The sequence below is a fragment of the Scomber japonicus genome, chromosome 3, assembly GCF_027409825.1.
Source record: "Scomber japonicus isolate fScoJap1 chromosome 3, fScoJap1.pri, whole genome shotgun sequence".
NCBI classification, from domain to species: domain Eukaryota; kingdom Metazoa; phylum Chordata; class Actinopteri; order Scombriformes; family Scombridae; genus Scomber; species Scomber japonicus.
Window position 1 is genome coordinate 18,671,974 of NC_070580.1, and position 19,663 is coordinate 18,691,636.

Below are 19,663 nucleotides of genomic sequence, written 5' to 3' on the forward strand. Positions count from 1 at the left end.
GGTACTTGTTACCTAACAGCTGCTGTAATTGGCACCTAATGGGTGTTTCATTTGCACTTGATGCCACAGAACAAATAGAAGAAGATAGAAAAATCTCAGAAACCCAGACACATATTTCCACAGAAAACCCACTGAAGTACCAAAGAGTAGACGGTAAAAGGCAGTTATAGACAAACAGAGGCAAGATCACACAGGATGCCCGCACTGAGAAATTTCACTGCAGTTACTCATCATAATGATAAACAATTTGATAGATAAAAGAGTGTACATGAGCAAAAATGTTTATCAAAGTCCTAAATTTATACTTAATAAAATTACAGATTACAACACCTGCCTGCACGATAAACTGGATGACGAGTATTTGTGTGCTGTATGTACAGCATATTCATATACAGCATGTGGGTGGGTGTATTTATCATGCTTCTCTGAGTGAGCGCAAGCTAGAGGGAGAACAAGCGAGCGAGAGAGAGACATGATGTGGAAAAGGAAAGCTTTTCTGGGTCAACAGCAAAGAATTGCGGCAGATTTTGCTTCTTTTCAAAACTGAATGTAAGGACATATTTTGTCTTTTTGTTTGGAAATGTGTCTGTTGTAGAGAGTCTGTGTCCCACTGCCAATCATCTATGTATGTTATCCTCTAAGTTGAAAAGTCCTGTCAGTCATGCTGTTATGCATTAGGTTCCTATGTGAACATATGGTGAGGTGAAAGAGGATGGAAGGCCACACCCTTGCAGTATTTGTATGCGAATATTGATGCTAATTATACGTGTGAGTCCTGTGGTGTGCTGACTGAGGAGGAACCAATGTTCATTTACTGGAATTACATTCAGGAGTAGAGGTTTGGGTAGCAGAGTACCATAGACAAGCCATTTGAGACTCAAGAGATCACCTTAGTGGTACATGACTCTTTTTGCCAGGGTGACACCATAAAGGAAGTCCCACAGGAGTGCCTAGAAGCAGTACACCTCCTCAAGTAGTTCACCTGAAACCCTGTAGCCCCTCAGCACACCGCATGACTGAGCAGGTTTTTCTCATTAAAAGGGTCCCACGCATTTATCTGAATTTAAATGCTTCCCTTAGCATACTGCACTGCATTACACTAAGAACCACTGTAGCTGATCGTTTAGTGGCGCAGAGTGGGTGGATTGTGTGAGTTTCAATCACTATCCCACTAATCTCCAGGCAGCTGTCCCAGGAGTCCCTGTTCTCCCAGTCTACTGCCAGAGCCTCAACCTACTCGCTGCTCTCATTTCTCTCGCTCCTTCCTCCGCCTACCAGACACCAGCTACAAGCACATCACCTCACCTCTGTCTGGTGTGAGATATAGGCCATGGGAGATATATAAGGACCCTGGTCTTAAGTGGGCCAACCAGGAGAGGAGAGGAGAGGAGAGGAGAGGAGAGGAGAGGAGAGGAGAGGAGAGGAGAAATGTGGGTCACAGGTTGAAGGTTAGGAAATTATGGAAGGCAAGTGGGCAAGAGGTGCAAAATGGCTGTTCTTGGTCCAACCTTCATGTCTGTCCTCTACTACTCTCCAGTGGTGCTGTTATTATTATCAGTAGCATGTACACCACTACTCTGTCTCCATGTTTGCCCCTCCAGTCCATTCATATGTAAGCCTTCTTTACTTTCTTCCCTGTCTTACTCTATATCATTATTTATGGTAATGAACACCATCACGGGGCATAGTCACATGATATGCATTTAAAGCTGCTGGTTTAAGCTTATAATTGTTGGAAATTCATCGTCTGGCCGCTTCACTCTGTGTGTGACGTTGAACTACTTCGGGCAGCTCCATCTCCCAGGAGAACAGAAGATGAGAGTCAACATGGGTCCTGGGTAAACCGAGCAGCGTGATGTAAATTGAAAGGGTTAGTGATCCGTGGGAAACTCAACTCCCTTGTCATTACATTAACATATTTGTGGTTCCAGATGCAGAGGACAGAAACACAGATTCAGTTCTCAGGTAGAAGAGTGAGGGTAGGAAGAAGAAGAATGTTGTAATCAAGAAATCATAAATGTAAACTCTTATCTTTGGGTTTTGGACTCTTGATTGAACAAAACAAAACATATTAAGATGTCTCCTTAGCCTCTGAATAGTCAGGATGGGTTGTTTTGGGATTTTGGGCATTTCTTAGATTAAATATGAATCCATGAATGGGAAAATTAATCTGCATTAATCAGAAGTGAAAATAATCTATAGGCACAACCTTGATAACATGATGAACAGAGCACAATTTACTGCATATTTAGCCTAATTTTGAGCTCCTGCAATGAACATAACTCAAATAACAGCATATATATAAAATGTAAATTTCCCATTGTTCATGTCTGTAGTTATACGTGGTAAAGTTGACCTGTAATTAACATTGACAGATACCGTCCTTCTCTGTCCTTGTCATGTAAGACAAAGTGGTGCAGAAAGCAGCATGTCCAATTCAGAGTCATTTCTTATATCTCATTATGCCTTTATGTAACACTGTTCCTCGTGTGGCCAGTTCTGTTCGTTTGCAGCGGGACAGGGCTTTGAGGAAATGAGACGAGAAGACCGCTTATTAGAGCCTCTTCATCAACTCTCTGCCCAGATCAAAATCAGTATTAGACAGAAATCCCGAGGGCTATCCCATGGAAACCTTGGCTCTGTGGATAATGCCAACAACAGCGTTGCCAAATCTCTGAGGATTTGCTTTCTAATCTTAGCGTGATCTCACAGTCTTGGAGTCTAATACCAAAAAGTGATTACAGGAATGTTAGCAATTTGTTGTGATACACGCTGTGAACAAAGTGAGCGGATACCAAAGAATACATTTAATAAGTTATAAGTTATATTGCATTGACACATTAGTACATTCAAAGCTCCTTTTGTCTTGTGTAGTACAATGTTTACAAATGGAGCAAAGAAACTAAATGGATACAATCTAGTTAAAGGTCTAACAAAAAAACAGTAGTTCAACCAGGAGAGCACAGCCTTAGAATAAAGGTTAATTCCTGATTTAATTAGGTTATGTTCAACATGAAATAATTTGGATTAACCCCCAATGCAGGCTTCAACAGTGGAAGGCCAGTAACTGAGAGGAGGTGTAGATGATTTGGTGTTAGTAAGTTGATGATTATGGTGAGGAAGAGTAAAATCAAATCATGTATATATATATTTGACATGGGAGTATGGGTTGGTTTGGTTACTTACAGGATTTAGGAGTAAACACAAAAAGAGAGGCGATTGCACTGATAAGGAGGGAGATGAATTACCAAAATAAAGGGTTGAAAACAGGTAGAAATGGGACTGAAAGGACTGGTTAAAAGGCAAAGACAAGTGCAGGCATGTTATAGAAGAGTCACTGTAGTGTGGCTGAACATCAGCTACAGCTTCACTAGTTATGACTCTGTGAATTGACAAGGTCTTTCATAGTTTTAAGACAAAAGGCAATACTAGCTGGTGAAGAAAACGTTACTATAAATGTCCTGAGAGGATCCAAAATATGAAATGTGTCAGTTTATTGATCCCTTCAGAATTTTCTATTCATTTGCACTCGTTCAGTGATACTGAAGTAGACAGACACTTCAGCAGGGTTGCCGCTTGTAAAAATGCCTGTGATACTGAAAGCCAACAAAGATGTCTGCTGCTGGGAGACCCTGTGGCTTCACTTTCATACATTAACTAATGCAGTGGTTGGTGGGCAGGACAGCAGCTGCACTGGAAGCAGAAGAAGCAGATTAGTAGTGGGAAGGATAACAGTTGCAAATTAAAACTGCTCCCTGATTGAATCCTTTCACAAAGGGAAGCGCTGTGACTGCCATTGGGATGACAATTAAGTGCTGTTTACTCAACCTAAAATGAGGTTTGATCAGCCTGTGGCCACAAACAGGAGGTGAGATCATATCAGGTAAACTGAGGATAATCTTAAATGAGGTATTAATGAAGGTAAAACAGCTCATTTGTAAAAATGTTTGCTTGAGGAGAGCATAGTGGGGGTCAGGAGCAGCAGAGGGAAACTGGTTAAGTGTGTTTAAATCTGGGTCAGGATCTCCATGTATGGCAGTGATTGGCTGGGCCAGCGTGCTTGACTGTCGGCCAGTTTACAGCAGGCTGGATGGATATAGGCAGCGTGTGGAGCATCAACCACTGGTCTGACATGTGTTTAGTTTTTTTTCACAGAGTGTGGCTCTCTACTTGAGTTTCATGCCCAGGAAACTAAAGTGAGAGCAAAGAATTATAAAAACAACTGTGTTTTCAATCATGATGTCATCTTGCTACTCAAATCTGACCACAGACTTTTGTCCTTCTCTCTGCATAATGTCTCAGCTCAGAGATCCTGAGGATGGCAGCCGCATTAAACACATCCTTCTGTAATTTAGGATTTTGTTCCACTTGCAAATCATCGTCACCATCGCCTTCACTTATACAACTGGGGTGCTCGGCCATTAAAGACTGAAGATCAGCGCTACAGTTGATATTGGCTGTGTGCCAGTGGCTAACAATCCACAATCATTTATCATTCCAGCAGCATTATGATGGCTAAGGATAGGTTGGACACAGAGAGCTAGTAATGACACAATTACACTCCCCTATCATCTGTAATATATATTCCACATCTGATATCTTAACACTGTCTTATTTTATAAAAGAGTGCCATCATGAAACCAGGGAAAGGTTGCTCATTGTTGTCTGTATCATATTTGAAACATATCTTAAGATGACTTTGAGCTTTCACGCAATGCAAAATTGTAAATAAATAAGCATTCATTGACTACAAGTAGTAACAGTAGTAATTGTAGTATACGAATTTCAGTAGGATTGTTTCTTTTTTTGTCCCCCCACATTTATGAAAACACATTTATATGTGTGTGGTTTAGAGCTGCAACCAATAGTTATTTTCATTGTCAATCTGTTGATTATTTTCTGAATTACTCAATTATTTGGTCCATAAAACTAAAGGAAAGGGTTAGGAAAATAAAGGAAAAGCAGCACACATAAACTGGAATAAGGAAATGGTTGGCATTTTTTGTTTGAAAATGTCTTAAGAGATTAATCATTTTTTGAAATTGGTGACCATCATCTTTCTGTTGATCAACTAATTGGTTAATCAATTAAGCATTTTGGCTGTAATTAAAATTTTTCCTTACCAACGACTACTCACCAAACTGTCAGAAGCAAAATCCAAAATGAATTTGCTATGACAATGTAGGGAAGCTTTGTGTCAGATAAGAATCAATAAATAACTTGTCAAACAGACTTTTTGTGATATTCAGAACTGATTAATTAAGTGCTAATCTGGCTCTTCAAAGATCTGAGAGAGAATACTGAACTCTCAGTGTTACCAGAAATCCTGAGTGTCAACAATGATGGAAAAGTGTATTTTTTCCACTGCTTTTCCACTAGCTCAGTATCACATGTCACTGACTTTTGTTTTCTGTGTCCTGTTTTTGTGAATGCCTTGCTGCATCTGTTCTGCAAATGCTAAAAAGCCTCATGTCACCATGGAAACTATCAGCTGAGCTATACACCAAGGTACTGCAGTCCCCCCATGAGGAGATTTGCGTACACTCTGGTGCTTTTTGCTGCTGTCTGGCTGGTCATGTGTGCTTTTATGTCCTCGCATGACATCAACGTGTACTGTATGTGTGAGGGAAGACAGAAGATGGTGTCCAGAAAAAAAGAGGGTGTGTTTTTTCCCCCTCTTCTGTCATTACAAATGACAATTGTATTCTCTGCATTCATGGAGCAAACCCTGTTTTTGATCATCAGTGTGCAAATCCTGGTTCTGTCATCCACTCAGATCATGCAGCAGCGTACCATTGTTTTCATATGCCATATGCTGTGACAGACAGCTGGAAATGCTTTTTTGTCTCATCACAGTCTCTGTCCACTCTCATTACAGCATGACTGAAAGGCACCAGTGGCTCTGATGTATACTGAAAATTTCACTGTAAAAAAAACCAAAACACACACACACATAATGATGTACAGTTAACCGTATATACAGTACAGTATATGCCAACAGTTTACTGCATTCTTGTATTGAAAGGCTTTGTCTGAAAGTCTCCTGTAATGAATGTTTTATTTTTGTATCTCAGGCCTCTAAGCTCATAATGAATGTTCATCTTTTAAAGGTTAGATCCCTCTAAACTGTTCTTGTTGTAAATGTCAGACTCTCTGTTTGTCTTTCTTTCTTTCTTTCTTTCTTTCTTTCTTTCTTTCTTTCTTTCACAGAAAATATATAATGAAATATATATTAATTAAATTCAAAATTTGGATTCTTGATTGGTAAAATCAGGGGACAGAAAACTCCAGTTGGTGATAATTTTACTCTTTCGCAGAGGTGTTGCAGAAAATAGGTCGCTTTTCTTTTTTTTTTTGGCTTGTCGCCTTAGGGCCCTTTAGTGCCTGGACATCACAGCGGCATACATTATACACCATACACTGCCCTTCAAACATCTTTTTCTCTTGGTCCCTTTCTGCATTATGTATCCCTGACCTCGCTTTACTGCTGAGGATGAGCGGGTGTCTCAGAGCGGTGTGGCCTCCAGAGAACAGCACAGTTGGACAGAAAGAAGATGGACAGGGAGACATTTAGTGGTCTGACACTGATGTTGGAGACATGCTGTACTGACACACGCACGCACACACACTCTCACACACACACACACACACACACACACACAGAGCTGCGGTCTTCAGTGGTCAGGCAGGAAGTTCCTTGGTCTGCCCTTCCACTCCTACTGAATCATTTAAGAGGAGACTCTGGTACACAGCAGGTGTTTGACTTCTTCAGAATGAAAAATAGATGGTTTTATGTTACACTTAGCATCTGTGTTAAATGTGTAAGAGGAGTATTCTTAGATTTGATTTTCCATAAAAGTCTGACCTGAGTATTCAACATGCCGCTAATAGTGCAGAAGGTGTTGCTGACAGAAAGTAATGTCTAAGGTGGGATGTTTAAATGCCATTTGTCTCTTTTGGACAATACTACTAAATGTAGAGTTGGAATATGTCATACTGTTAGACTGAGTTAAGAAATATAGTGCTGTGTCAGCCAGATGCTTAATTCTCCATGGTAGATACTGAGGCACACATGCTTTTAGATTTTTTTATGAAGCTGACAGTGTCGAGTACAGTGCATGTGCCATCTGGCATTACAACTAATCCTAATGCTAATCATTACTTATACAGAAATATCTTCTTATCCACACAGAGAAGGATCTGACAGACACATGCAGTAAGACATAAATTATCAGTTAAGGAGAGGGAAAAGGTACAGAAAGAAAATAGATTCTGCCAGGCCTCTGGTGGCGCAGCACTTTCTATAATTGCAACCTAGTGAATTTGTTGTCAAGGCTACACTGAATGGTGGGCCTGGTGCACTGGGACCAGTTGAGATAATTTTAGTTTTGATGCACTAGCAGTTTCACAGGTACATAAAGAGAGATGAGATGTGACAGACTGAGCTTCTCAGCTATAATGATGGAATTGTCTGAAAAGCTTTAGACTGTCTGCTAATACTGGAGTGTGAATCAAGAAATAATTTCACATTTTGGCTGCCATAAAGATGGATGTTAGCCTGGATAAACCCATGCTCTCTTTCCAGCGACATTCCACTTCACTCAGAAAGTTAGCATGGTCACCAAGACTAGATGGATGTAGCTAGGTGTGACATCATCATTGGTTTACATTGGAGCCAGTTTGAATGCCAGAGTTAATACTTATGATCAGCACCATCTTTTCAATTTGGACACCACACCCCCTTTTTATATCGTCAAATAATACATTTTTCAGAAAAATGAGCATTTGAACATATATCAGCATGTTAAGAACTACCTTAAATGACAGAAATTATCTTTGGGAAAAATTCACTTCTGCACTGACTTCAGTCTCAAGCCCCTGTTGTATAAACTTCCGTTTCCTAACCTCAATCCTGCTGTTAAATGGATGGTAAATGGACTGTACTTATATAGCGCCTTTCTAGTCTTTACGACCACTCAAAGCACTTTACATTACATCTCATTCACCCATTCACACATATTCATCCATTGATGGCAGGGGCTACCACGTTGGCACAGCAATAATAACATCCTTACCAGTGTGTGTGTGTGTTAGGTTTCATATTTGTGTGTCTGATATTTGAATCTGAAAAGTAATCAGAGACTCTTTGGATGGTAAGTACTTGAAGTCAAATTTGAAGTTACAGCCACAAGCTGTTTAGCTTAGCTTTGCACAAAGACTAGAAACATGAAGAAACTATAAGCCTGGCTCTGTCCTAAGGTAACATAATCCGCCTACAGTAGCGTCACCTCTAAATCTCACTAATTAACATGTTAGACTACATCTCGTTTGTTCATGTATCACGTAACATAGAACCACAAATTGACTTTATTAGACATTTGAATAGATTAAACATTTGAGCTATAATGTGTCAATTAGAGAGAGAACTAGAGGTACTGGTTACCTCTTAATCAAGCTAACCATCTCCTGACTGTACCATCATGTTACACCTGAGCATCAGATTTAGTATCTGTCTTGAATGTCATCAGACGTATAGCGACCAGGCCTCTCCTCCTGTTTCAGATGGTGTTCATAGTAAACAGCCCAGGCAACTCTCTCCACTCAGTACTGACACCCAATCGTGTCACAGGAATCCTATGACATCTGTTCTGTATGGTAAACACCAAACAGGGCCACTGCATCACAGAGGCAGGTCATTGGAGCCAGGAAATTTAGTGAACGTTAATTAACAGTCAGCAGACACCAGATAAGTGAAGGCATCTTATCGTGCTGCTTCTTGGTATAGGCCCATATCAAACTTCAGGTCTGCAATGTGAGAATGTGATGGGGATTTCCACTTGGTAGCCATAGAGATGGTGGACAAGTAAATACTGCAGCAGAGCTGGATGGCAGAAAAGAGATATTCCTCCTCATCAGAATGATGCAATGATGTCTAACGGTACTGGCTTAGCAGCTCAATTGTTTTCTTTCAAATCACTTTCTCTGATAGAGGTCATGAACTTTGTTGTCTGATGTAATCTATGTGACTTCTGTTTGCATCCTGGCAATAATCTGCTGATGGCTGCCATTTCTCTTTTCTCTTCCATCAGTCTGTCTCCTGATGTTGATTACTTAAAACGGGAGCTGACTTGTTTTAATGGATTGACATATAAATTACACTAATCTGGTAGCTTTCTCCACTGGTACTTATCCTCTTGTGTAATGAACACATCACCATACAACCCATTATAAAAGATACAAAAGAAACTGTGATTTTGTTACACACTTTGCTGTCAAATGGTCTAGTTTCACAGAGTTGGTAGTGATTCAGCATGATAAATTAATTTCTTTTTTCATACGCCTGCTAACACTGCTGCCAGTTTCAGCGTGAGCAAAGACCATAGCAACAAGACAGCTGGAGCTCCAGCCTGGGAAAAAAACAAGTATCAAGAACAAAGCCAGATTTTGAGTACTTGTCATTTTCAGCTGGGTGTGATGTGAGTATGCTGTGAGCCACGAGGCCTTCCGGCATGCTGTTTCAGGCTAGTACAAAAAAAACACCCACTGTATATCAGGATTATACATCTCAACATCACAAAAATCATACTTTCCATTAGTAGGGCTCAGATATGCAGGCTGTGTGTGCAACCTGGAGGAAATCCTCCCCAGCCTACTGAGTGTTCCCACAGCGGGTTGATACAGTCAGACAGGCACATGCTGTGAGGAGGACCTGCCTGTCTCTCAGACTCAGTAGAGACAGCAGATGGGGACGACATACTGTTCATTAAAGGTTCAGCTCATTTCACCTCATCTGAAACTACATAAACAAGCTTTTTGAGAGGATGCCAAGAATTTTGCTCTTTTGTACAAAAAATTCACTATACAAATACAGCACACAGTCACTTATCAAAACCGACATATATTGTATATTTACATATACATTTAAAGTTTGTATTTTTTTGTATTTTACAAGACACCTCATACTCATATTAGACCAGAATGGTGCATATACAGTTTCAAACAACACTGCAAGCAGAAAGAAGACCAATGTTAACATAAAGTTATTTTGTAATAAACAACAAAAAAGCAATGGAGAAATCTGAATAATACTAATTAAATAGTCCTGTCTTCTTTTCCAGTCACTTCAGACAAAGTTAGCAAACTTAAACACATTTGAACAGCCGTCCCAGAGCATTCCAGGATTTTGTTAAGCTTCCTTTGCAGTACCAATAGAGCAACTCCTACCTGGTGTTTTATTATTTAATAATCTCTTAATAGTCTTTCATTTCATGTTTAAACTGATTTATATTCCTAAAAAATTGATTCAGTTGGAAAGAGGGTGAAATCTGCAGCAGCCCAGTATAGCACTCATGAGATAATTTCGTTGTTAAATTCTCTGAAACTTTTTTTTTCATGGCCACACAGCAGGAAGTCTGCTATTTTAATCTTGTGGCATGCATACTACAGTTTACATTGGATAACACAGGTGTTCCAGATGTTTCAGAGTCACATCCCAGGTGAAAAGCCAGTAGCAAGACTACAGATGTTTTATCAGGGGCGACTGACACACAGGGATGTACATGAGCCACAGGGATGCAATCTCTCATCTCACCTTCACACTCTGTCATTGTCTTGTTTCCTCTTCATTTTTCACAGCATCACCTCTGTTCCTTTCACTCTCTCACCTTTTTTTTTTCACAACCCAAAATATGCATCCATGCCTTCAGAGAAGAATACACAGACTTGGTTTCTATGGACAACTGCCAGCAACCAATAATGAGCTTTAATGTGATAAAAACAAACAAAGACATAAAAAGTTGCGCATACTAATGCACACACAAATAATTTTGCCAAAAACATTTATGTAATTGCATTTATTCTTTAACATTAACATTAAAATCATACAATATCTGAACATAACCTTAATTTAAATTGCTATCCCTGACCACTAAAAGAAAGAAAATGTCCCAAAACAACTGGAGTGTATATTAGATTCATAAAGTATCAGATAAACCTATGAAAATCATACATGTGCACAAACGCACACCCTGTGTCTGTATGCCTCATCATTTTAGCACCACCTTCACACTTCCGAAAGGACACATCCTGTGCGTAGCCGCAAGCTCAGTAATCCATCTCCTTGTCTCATCCTTAGCACAGGAGGCTCACGGCACAGGATAGGAACAAGCTCAATGCTATAGGCTTAAAGGTGGAACAGAAAAGGTTGCCAGGCAAGGTGAGACTAGGCAGCTGAGGTAGAGGGCACATCTGTGCGAGACACAGGAGGTCTTGTCAGTTTGGGAGATGCTGAATGTCATTGCATATCTGGTTTAGAAGCAGATGTGAACATTAGACTGGGGGCAATTATGTAATTACAGAGCATTTTCAGCTAAACTACTTTTCAGTGATTTCAAGTTATAAATAATTAAAAGAGTTGTTACTAATGCTATTATTTTTCATCTTTTTTCATCAATGTAATCTTTTTAAGCTTCTTAATTTTGTAGGATTTTTAAATGTACAGCACAGTCTCTGTAAACTGTACAACTATTACAACAACACTAAATAATACAATGTGATGCTGTCAGTGTGCAATAAGATGATTTTGGAGAATAAGTCTGAAGATATTCTATATTTTCTATTCTTCATATTGTGAAACAGAACAAAGAGTCAGCCAGCAGAGCCAGCAGTGGGTTTTTTTGTTTTGTTTGCTATCCTAAATTAGGCATACCATGGAGTAAATAGAAGCATGGATTTAAATCAAATTCTAATTCTAAAACAGATTTGGTAAAAAGATGAACTGAAATCCCAAACTGTTTTAATGATTCACAATACCAAAATAAATGCATGAATGTTTCTTGTTCTGTTTTACATCTAGGGCAAAGTGGTGAATTGTTTTTGGAGATTTTATGCATTTTTATTGGAGTGAGATAGATAGATACATTTAAAATGTGTTTCTTTGATCTGGTTACTTGTGAATGGAAAATGTATTCTATCACAAATATTTAGTCAGTTAGTTTTGAGCCAAACATTATGTTTAGCAGGTGTAATGTTCACCATGTTCACCATCATAGTTTAGCATTTCAGCATTGTAACATTTGCTAATTACCACTTAGTATTACCACTTAATTACACTTAGTGTACTGTAGCTGAAGCTAATGGGGATGTCAGTTTTGCAGGTATTTTGTCATAAACAAAGTATTGGACACATTTTTTACACGATTATGGCACTGGATACAAGGTTATCACCAATATATTTACAATTGATCCCGATGAGGACATCAATTCATGACTAATTTCAAAGTTGACATTTCACTTAATGCCAGAAATGTCAACCTCACTGTGTCGTTAGAGGAAATGTCTGGTGATCGCCAAAGTCAGAAGGATCCTTCCTCTGGGGACCATATCTGTACAAAATGGCAATCTATCCTGCAGTTGTTGAGATATTACAGTCTGGACCAAAGGTGTTGGACTAACCAACTGACAGACTACTAGCATGGTTAAAAATCCCATTAAAAATTCAAAACCATCCATTATTTGATCTGAATTTTAGAGGGATTTGTTGACTGAAATATAAAACATAAAATTGCCAAACTTACTTAACTTTAAAACCACTTAAGAGAGAAGAAAGGAGAAACTTTATGTTAAGGGGTTAATTGTAAAGTGTAAATGGGTGTCATGAGAGAGTAGAGAGAGTTTTATTGCACTAGAGTCCCAATGTGGAACTTTCCAAGAAGGTGATTTTAACCCTGGGGAGGAAGTGTTTATAGCTGCAACACACTTGCTGCCATTTTCTCCACTCTGTTTACCAGCAGCGTAATTCCATCCACCTTTTCCATTGTAGCCTTACATTTTTTAAAAACAACACAGACACTGTTTCCCACAGAGGCAACAGAACCACAATAGACTGTAGGAGGAAGGTCAGCTGTCAGGGCACAGGGCCAGAAAACATTTATTGGCAAGTCACAGAAGAAGTAGTACAATAAGAGGATTAGAGATGCCACCTTGCACTCAACATGCACACAGAAAATAAAGCGAGTGTGTCACTGTGGGACATAATCCTTCCATTGATTTAGCTCATGTGGTGAAAAGGGCAAGTCCAGTTACGAAGAGGACAGACTAGAAGTGAATAAACATTTCACACAGCATGACTTAAGAGAAGGCCCTAAATACATGACAGAAAGAACTCTTCTGGAAACCTAACTGCCACTTTTTTCATCATGTCATCTGCTCTCAGCTCTTTCTTTCTTCAGTCTTATCTCCTCTGCCAGGCTTCTCTTGACCTCTATCTTTAAATCTTTCAGTATTCAAATATCTCTGTGATTCAACAATAATTAGACATACTAAATATTTAAGCCCTCAAAAGAAAAACAGCTCTCACAAATGTATCAGCTTTAAACAGTAAATATTCTAAATAGCTATGCTCTGGCTAATGGCACTCTAATGAGTGCTGCTCATGTCTGCCTTTGAGCTTGACAGGATCATGGATGAGGGGTAAGACAGAAAATGTGATTTTGTTGCTGTGAAAACTTGTGACTACTGCAATGCATTACTGTAGCCTCTGTTCTCCATGATGACTGAAACTGAATTTTATTTACAGCCAAAATACTTGAGTTTCATGCAAGTATTTTTGCACTCTTCAGTTACACTGAGTGAAATGGATGAGACTAAATTTAAGACTACAGTAACAAGAAGGAACCCAGATACCACAGATTTGAGTTGTCCATCATTCCTCTGTGAAGGATGTGCAGTGCCGGAGGGTGACTGTTTATAAAACAGAGTTGGAAAGATCTGTCAAAAGCCATGAAATGCTTTCCACTCTTTGGAAACAAGCACAACCTGGCTACATACCCAGCAATTGTTGAACTTCTAATCATGATGGGAAGCTCTCTCTCTGAGGGAGCTCCTGCCACTGTGTATAGAGACTCTCCTTCCTTGTCTATCCTTCGTTCGATCGAGCATGAAGCAGAACTATCCTTGTGTTGTGAAGGCAGTGTGAAACAGGGCTACCTCTCTGGCTCTGCAGTCCGTCATGGCCCAGTGAGCACCTACTCACACACACCCTTTCCAGGACAGGATAGCTTGCACTTTAAGAGGATATTAAATATTCAGTCTTCTGCCTCTCGGCCCATGGGGAAGGGAGGCTTGGGGCTAATTACTGAGCTGGGAGTGAAAATGCATGTGTGTCTGTGTGTGTTTGTGTTTGTTATAGATGCATGTGTGCCTGAGTGTATTTGCCAGTCATGGCTGTGAAGAAGTAGCAGTGATCTTGATAAGATTCAGCTACGCTGTTTTCAATTTATGCAAACAGGAAGCAAGGCTGGTTGTCCCTATGACCTCAGTGCTCATCATTAAGAGCTAATGAGGAAACACAAGACTAACCATAACCCTCTTTAACAGTGCATCTGCGTCTTAAATCCCTGCTGCATTGTAAAATATATTCAATCAAACATATTTTGGGCTGCAGTGTCTTTAGACACACTTTACTCCAATTGTCTGTTCTTCGCTTTCTGTTCCGCTCTGTCGGGCAGCTAAATAAAGATAGTCATATTGAGTTTCCTCATTTAGGAAACTGCATCTTCCCCACATAAGCAAATCATACACATCACATTGCCCAACCAAGGAAACTCACAAGTTTCTGTTCCCAACCTGAGACCTTATTTGCCTCATTCCCTCTGTGTCACAGATTCGTCACTGTGCTGTCATCCCTATAATCTGTTCTCTGGCTGACTCGGGTTGGTGTATATTTGGGGTGGGAGGGGAAAAGGTGAGTAAGAGAGAGAATTTGATGGGAGGTGGAGCTGGCCATGCAGCGGGCACACGGACACACGGAACACACCTTGGGTTCAGTTTCTGTTCTACCCTTTGTATTCAGCATGATTCATTAGCCACTCTCGAGCCTGGTCAGTGCGTCAAGCTAGATTAGTCTTCATGTGATGAGCACAGTTTCCACTGGATGGCCCATTTTAGGATTGAGGCTCAGTTGCCAGTAGCTCTCTTCTCTAGTCTCGATCTATCAAAATGCTATTGCTGCAGATTTTGGGGTTTCTGATAACGTCTGACCTTCACATCCTCAAAAAGCTCTGAAAGTAGTGACTCCAGCTTTTACCTGTTACTGTTAAGGGCGTTGTTAATGTTTCACATTGACATTAATTGTTTTATTCTTTTGGGTGTACTTATTGAGTTTCAAGAAAGCTACCTCTAATGGTTGTATTTGAGAGTTTTCATCCATCACTTGGGTCTCTTGAGATCCAGACTGGGAGGCATGCTATTTTAGAGAAGGCCTTGAGTTTAATTTTCATTCTGCCCTTTAATTCATTCTCAGAACCAAACTATTTGATTAGTGAAGTTGAAATGCCTTTACCCTAGTTTTTCTCCTGCCCTCTTTGTTTTTAGTCCCTCTCTTCTCAAAGGCCAAGGTAGATGTACAAGCAGTCACCTGTCAAGACTAATTAAAGCTTACGGTCACTGATTGGTACGAGGGAATAATCCTACTCGCCACTGGCCTGGGACACAGCCTCCACAGTGACCTTGTGTTGGATTTTACACTGACTCTGGGACAGAAATAATAGGTGTGGCACATCGACTCACCCACAACCGTGCAGCCTTCTTAATCCCGAGCACTATGATCAGACACTATTGTACTGAGCAGATTATATCATTAGTAGCTGGCTCAATGCTTCAGAGTTCTCAGGTAGTCTGTCAGTCACGCTAACTAACCATAACCATGAGGAGCAAGTGTGACTCGCTTTTAAAAAATGTATTGACACAATCTCAAACTCTTCTTCCTTCACTATCTGTCTCCCTGTATTGCACATACCAAGACTTGAAGAGAAAAAAGCATCTGCCCCAGAGATCACATTAGCTCTGACCCTATTTCTTTTGAAATGCTGACATGACATTTCATGAATGCTTTGGGGAGAGTATCCAGAAAATTAAATGGGCCATGAATTAATATCATTAGGAAATACCATCACTAGTTGGGATATTTTAGCCGTCTTTGAAACACAATTTAATGTCACAAATGGATCACCAGTCTGACACATTGAAATGGAGTTTCTCATAGGACTGACCTTCTTTCTCTGACATTATCAAAGCACTCATTTCATTTAAGAGCATTTCAACTTTCAGTATACAGTTCAGGAGCAGTCATCTGTTAATTTACACAGGTCAACAACTCCAAATTATCCTCCGCCCTAATAATGATTGCAAATACCATAAATAAATAATCAGCAAATGTACGATCATGCATGATGTATAATTACTAGCTGGATCTGCTGTTTTTGTTGTTGTTGTTTGTATGATTGTGATATATTTCATTTTCAACATGAAAGCTTAAAAAATTGTGCTAAATAGGTTCAAGGTTTTGAGAGAGACACTTCTGACACACTCAAAACAGATGGTGGTTAACAGATGAGTTTTTGCATATTCAATACAATCTTTCAATTTTCAGTGCAGGCGACCATCATCAGTGTGGTGATGTACTGATGACCACATATTAGTTTTTTGTTTGACAAAGATTAAAAGACTGGAATGAACATGCAATTAGTCAGAAGCCATTTGTATTTTATTAATAGCCTAAGTAAGTACTTTGGTTAGTACATTGCCTCTGATTTGTCATCTGACCCAAAACACTTTCAAACTTTACAAAGTGAGCTGTTTTTCAAAGTAACAAAGAGAACAGTACTTGGTAGCTGCCAAAACATGTCACTTAAAAGCACAAATTCTAGTTGTGGCAATAGTGGAAAGGTCAGGATATCACCAGTCATTAGTATTCATCATCTGGGGACCATGAAATTGAAACAAATGTCTGTACAAAATGCTGTGGTAATCTATCCGATAGGTAGAGATATTTTATTCTGGTCCAAACAATTGACCAATTGACAATTGACCTATCATTGTGTATTCTTCATTATTTTTCAGTGTTGCCTTCTTCTATTTTTTTCCAGATCCTGGCAATTATCTCCATCCTCTTCATTGTGTTGTCCACCATTGCCTTGTCTCTGAACACTCTCCCAGAGCTGCAAGACACAGATGAGTTTGGCCAGTCCACAGACAACCCACAACTGGCCCACGTGGAGGCTGTGTGTATTGCCTGGTTTACCATGGAGTACCTGCTCCGCTTCCTCTCTTCACCCAACAAATGGAAGTTCTTTAAGGGTCCTTTGAATATTATCGACCTGCTGGCCATCCTGCCCTATTACGTCACCATCTTCCTGACAGAATCCAACAAGAGTGTGCTGCAATTTCAGAACGTCCGCCGTGTGGTCCAGATTTTCAGGATCATGCGGATCCTGCGTATTCTGAAGCTTGCCCGTCACTCCACAGGTCTCCAGTCTCTGGGCTTCACCCTCAGGAGGAGCTACAATGAGCTAGGCCTGCTGATCCTTTTCTTGGCGATGGGAATCATGATCTTCTCCAGTCTGGTGTTCTTTGCTGAGAAGGATGAGGAAGACACCAAGTTCAAAAGCATCCCAGCTTCCTTCTGGTGGGCCACAATTACAATGACCACAGTAGGCTATGGAGATATCTATCCAAAAACCCTACTGGGAAAGATAGTGGGGGGTTTGTGCTGTATCGCTGGAGTACTGGTGATAGCCTTGCCTATCCCCATCATTGTGAATAACTTCTCTGAGTTCTACAAAGAGCAAAAGAGGCAGGAGAAAGCCATCAAAAGAAGGGAGGCCCTGGAGAGGGCTAAGAGAAATGGTAGCATTGTCTCTATGAACATGAAGGAGGCATTTTCCCGCAGTGCAGAGCTCATGGATGTAATGGTGGACAAGATTGACGAGAACGTGGGGAAGAAGGAAAGGGTATTCGATAATCATGTGTCTCCTAGTTTGCAGAAAGAGAGGCCCCAACTGAAGTCACAACCGAGCCACAGTAGCCCTACTAAGACCCTTGAATCAAGTCACCAAGAGCAGGCAAAGCCCTCCAGCAGCCCTCAGCATCTCAGTGCTCAGAAACTGGAGGAGATGTACAACAAGATGGCCAAGATCCAGTCACAACCAAATCTCAACAGCAAGGAAAAAGAGCCACCATCCAAAGCAGTCAAGCAGAGAGCTGAATTAGAGATGGGAAGCATCCCAGTTGAAGCCATCTCAAGCACAGTGGAGGCGGTGACAGACATCAGAAGCATTTCAAGCATTGACAGTTTCATCAGCTGTGCCACTGACTTTGCTGAGAGCTCTCGCTTTTCCCACAGCCCAGTGAGCAACATGACTGGGAGGGTCAGTACTAACCCCAGCCTGGAGCCCACCTTGGAGAATGAGCACGAGGGATCCCAGGGTACCACTACACCCTTGACAGAACAAAACCCCAAGACCGACTCATATTCTGTGAGTGCCAGGGGCCCGCGCTTTAACAACCCACTCAGAAGCCGCTCGCTCAAGGTCAACTTCAAAGGTGAGGAGGATTTAGGGACAGGGGCCCTCTCAGATAGTTCGTCGGTACAAAGCCCTGAGGTGTCTGTCTACACAACTGCCAGCAGCAGGACACCCACAAAGAGCCCAGAGAATTTACTGCCCAGCATCTTCACATTCCACGATGCATCCATCAATAAGTTCATTGATGCTGACACAGATGAGGAGGAGCACCTGCATGAGGGTTCAGGCACCAACCCCTCCCAAAGACTCCTGGAAAAAGCAGCCCCCATGTTTGACTCTCACTCTAGCTTCCAGCAGGGGATCAACCACATGGAGGGCCTCCCAAAGAAGCTGGGGAACAGCAATCTGCCACTGGAAGGGCAGGAGAACCATGTGGCTCAGGAACTACAGCCACTTCAGGAAGAGGAGATTCACTCTAATGATTAAAGTTATGATGAATGAGAGACCATGCAGGAAACAGCAAGGGGAAAAGGAAGCAGAGAGGGAGAGGGAGAAAATAAAAAGCACAGTGAACTCTGCAAAACTGAACTTAAAATATGAAGGACTTTGGAAACATTTGCAGGAATATTTGAACAATTACAACACAAAATACTTGTCCCAAGAAAGGACTATAGTTGTGGACGATGGGAAAAGATTTTTTGTTCTGTGCTCAAACTTTTTCCTACAAGTGACTGCTCAATAAATGAATTCAGAGAGTTTTTGGAAGAGGTTTTGAAAATGGCAAGGAATGCCCGTCTGATAATTTTTACTATTTTTACCTTTGTTTTTTCCCACATTATCATATCTAATAACCTAGTTATAAGAGTACAGTATATCATTTTTACAAGCAAAAACCTATTTTTCTGACATCCCTAGATACCACTTTAAAGCCAATAGCAAAGGCTGTCCAATCAGTAGCAAACCACAGAGGGCATTGAAACATGACACTGCAAAACTGGGAAACACATTCAGCTGAGATAGTTCATACAACTATGTTGTAGTGTAAAGGGGTTAATATACATTTTTCTTTAAGCTATAGTGTTACAGTGTTTAATTATGGCATTACAAAGGCATTGTGTTGGGAAAATGTAGTTTGCTTCCTTTAACTTCCTTCCTCAAAACTGGCCTTAGTTTATGTTGTCTCCCACGTGTTAAGTTTGTGTGAGTGAAAGAGAGAAAGACAGGGATGCACAGCACATACACATATAAGTGTGAGCAAAAATGATCTTTCATATACAGAATATTTATTGTTATGTTCGTGGTCTCTTAAGTGTGAACTTGAGGAGAATCAAGTGTTTCTGTCTGTTTCTTTTCAACAGGAG

General features: G+C 40.5%; 1 protein-coding gene across 1 annotated transcript in view; it reads left to right on the forward strand.

The window, feature by feature from the left end:
• The window catches only part of LOC128355262 (potassium voltage-gated channel subfamily B member 1-like), a 31,056-nt gene extending 12,268 nt beyond the window's left edge, over positions 1-18,788 (forward strand). Inside the window, exon 2 of the mRNA XM_053315510.1 lies at positions 16,926-18,788. Within this exon, the coding sequence (XP_053171485.1) occupies positions 16,926-18,788 (1,863 nt within the window). The remainder of the gene's footprint in view (positions 1-16,925) is intronic.
• Positions 18,789-19,663: the final 875 nt, after the last annotated feature.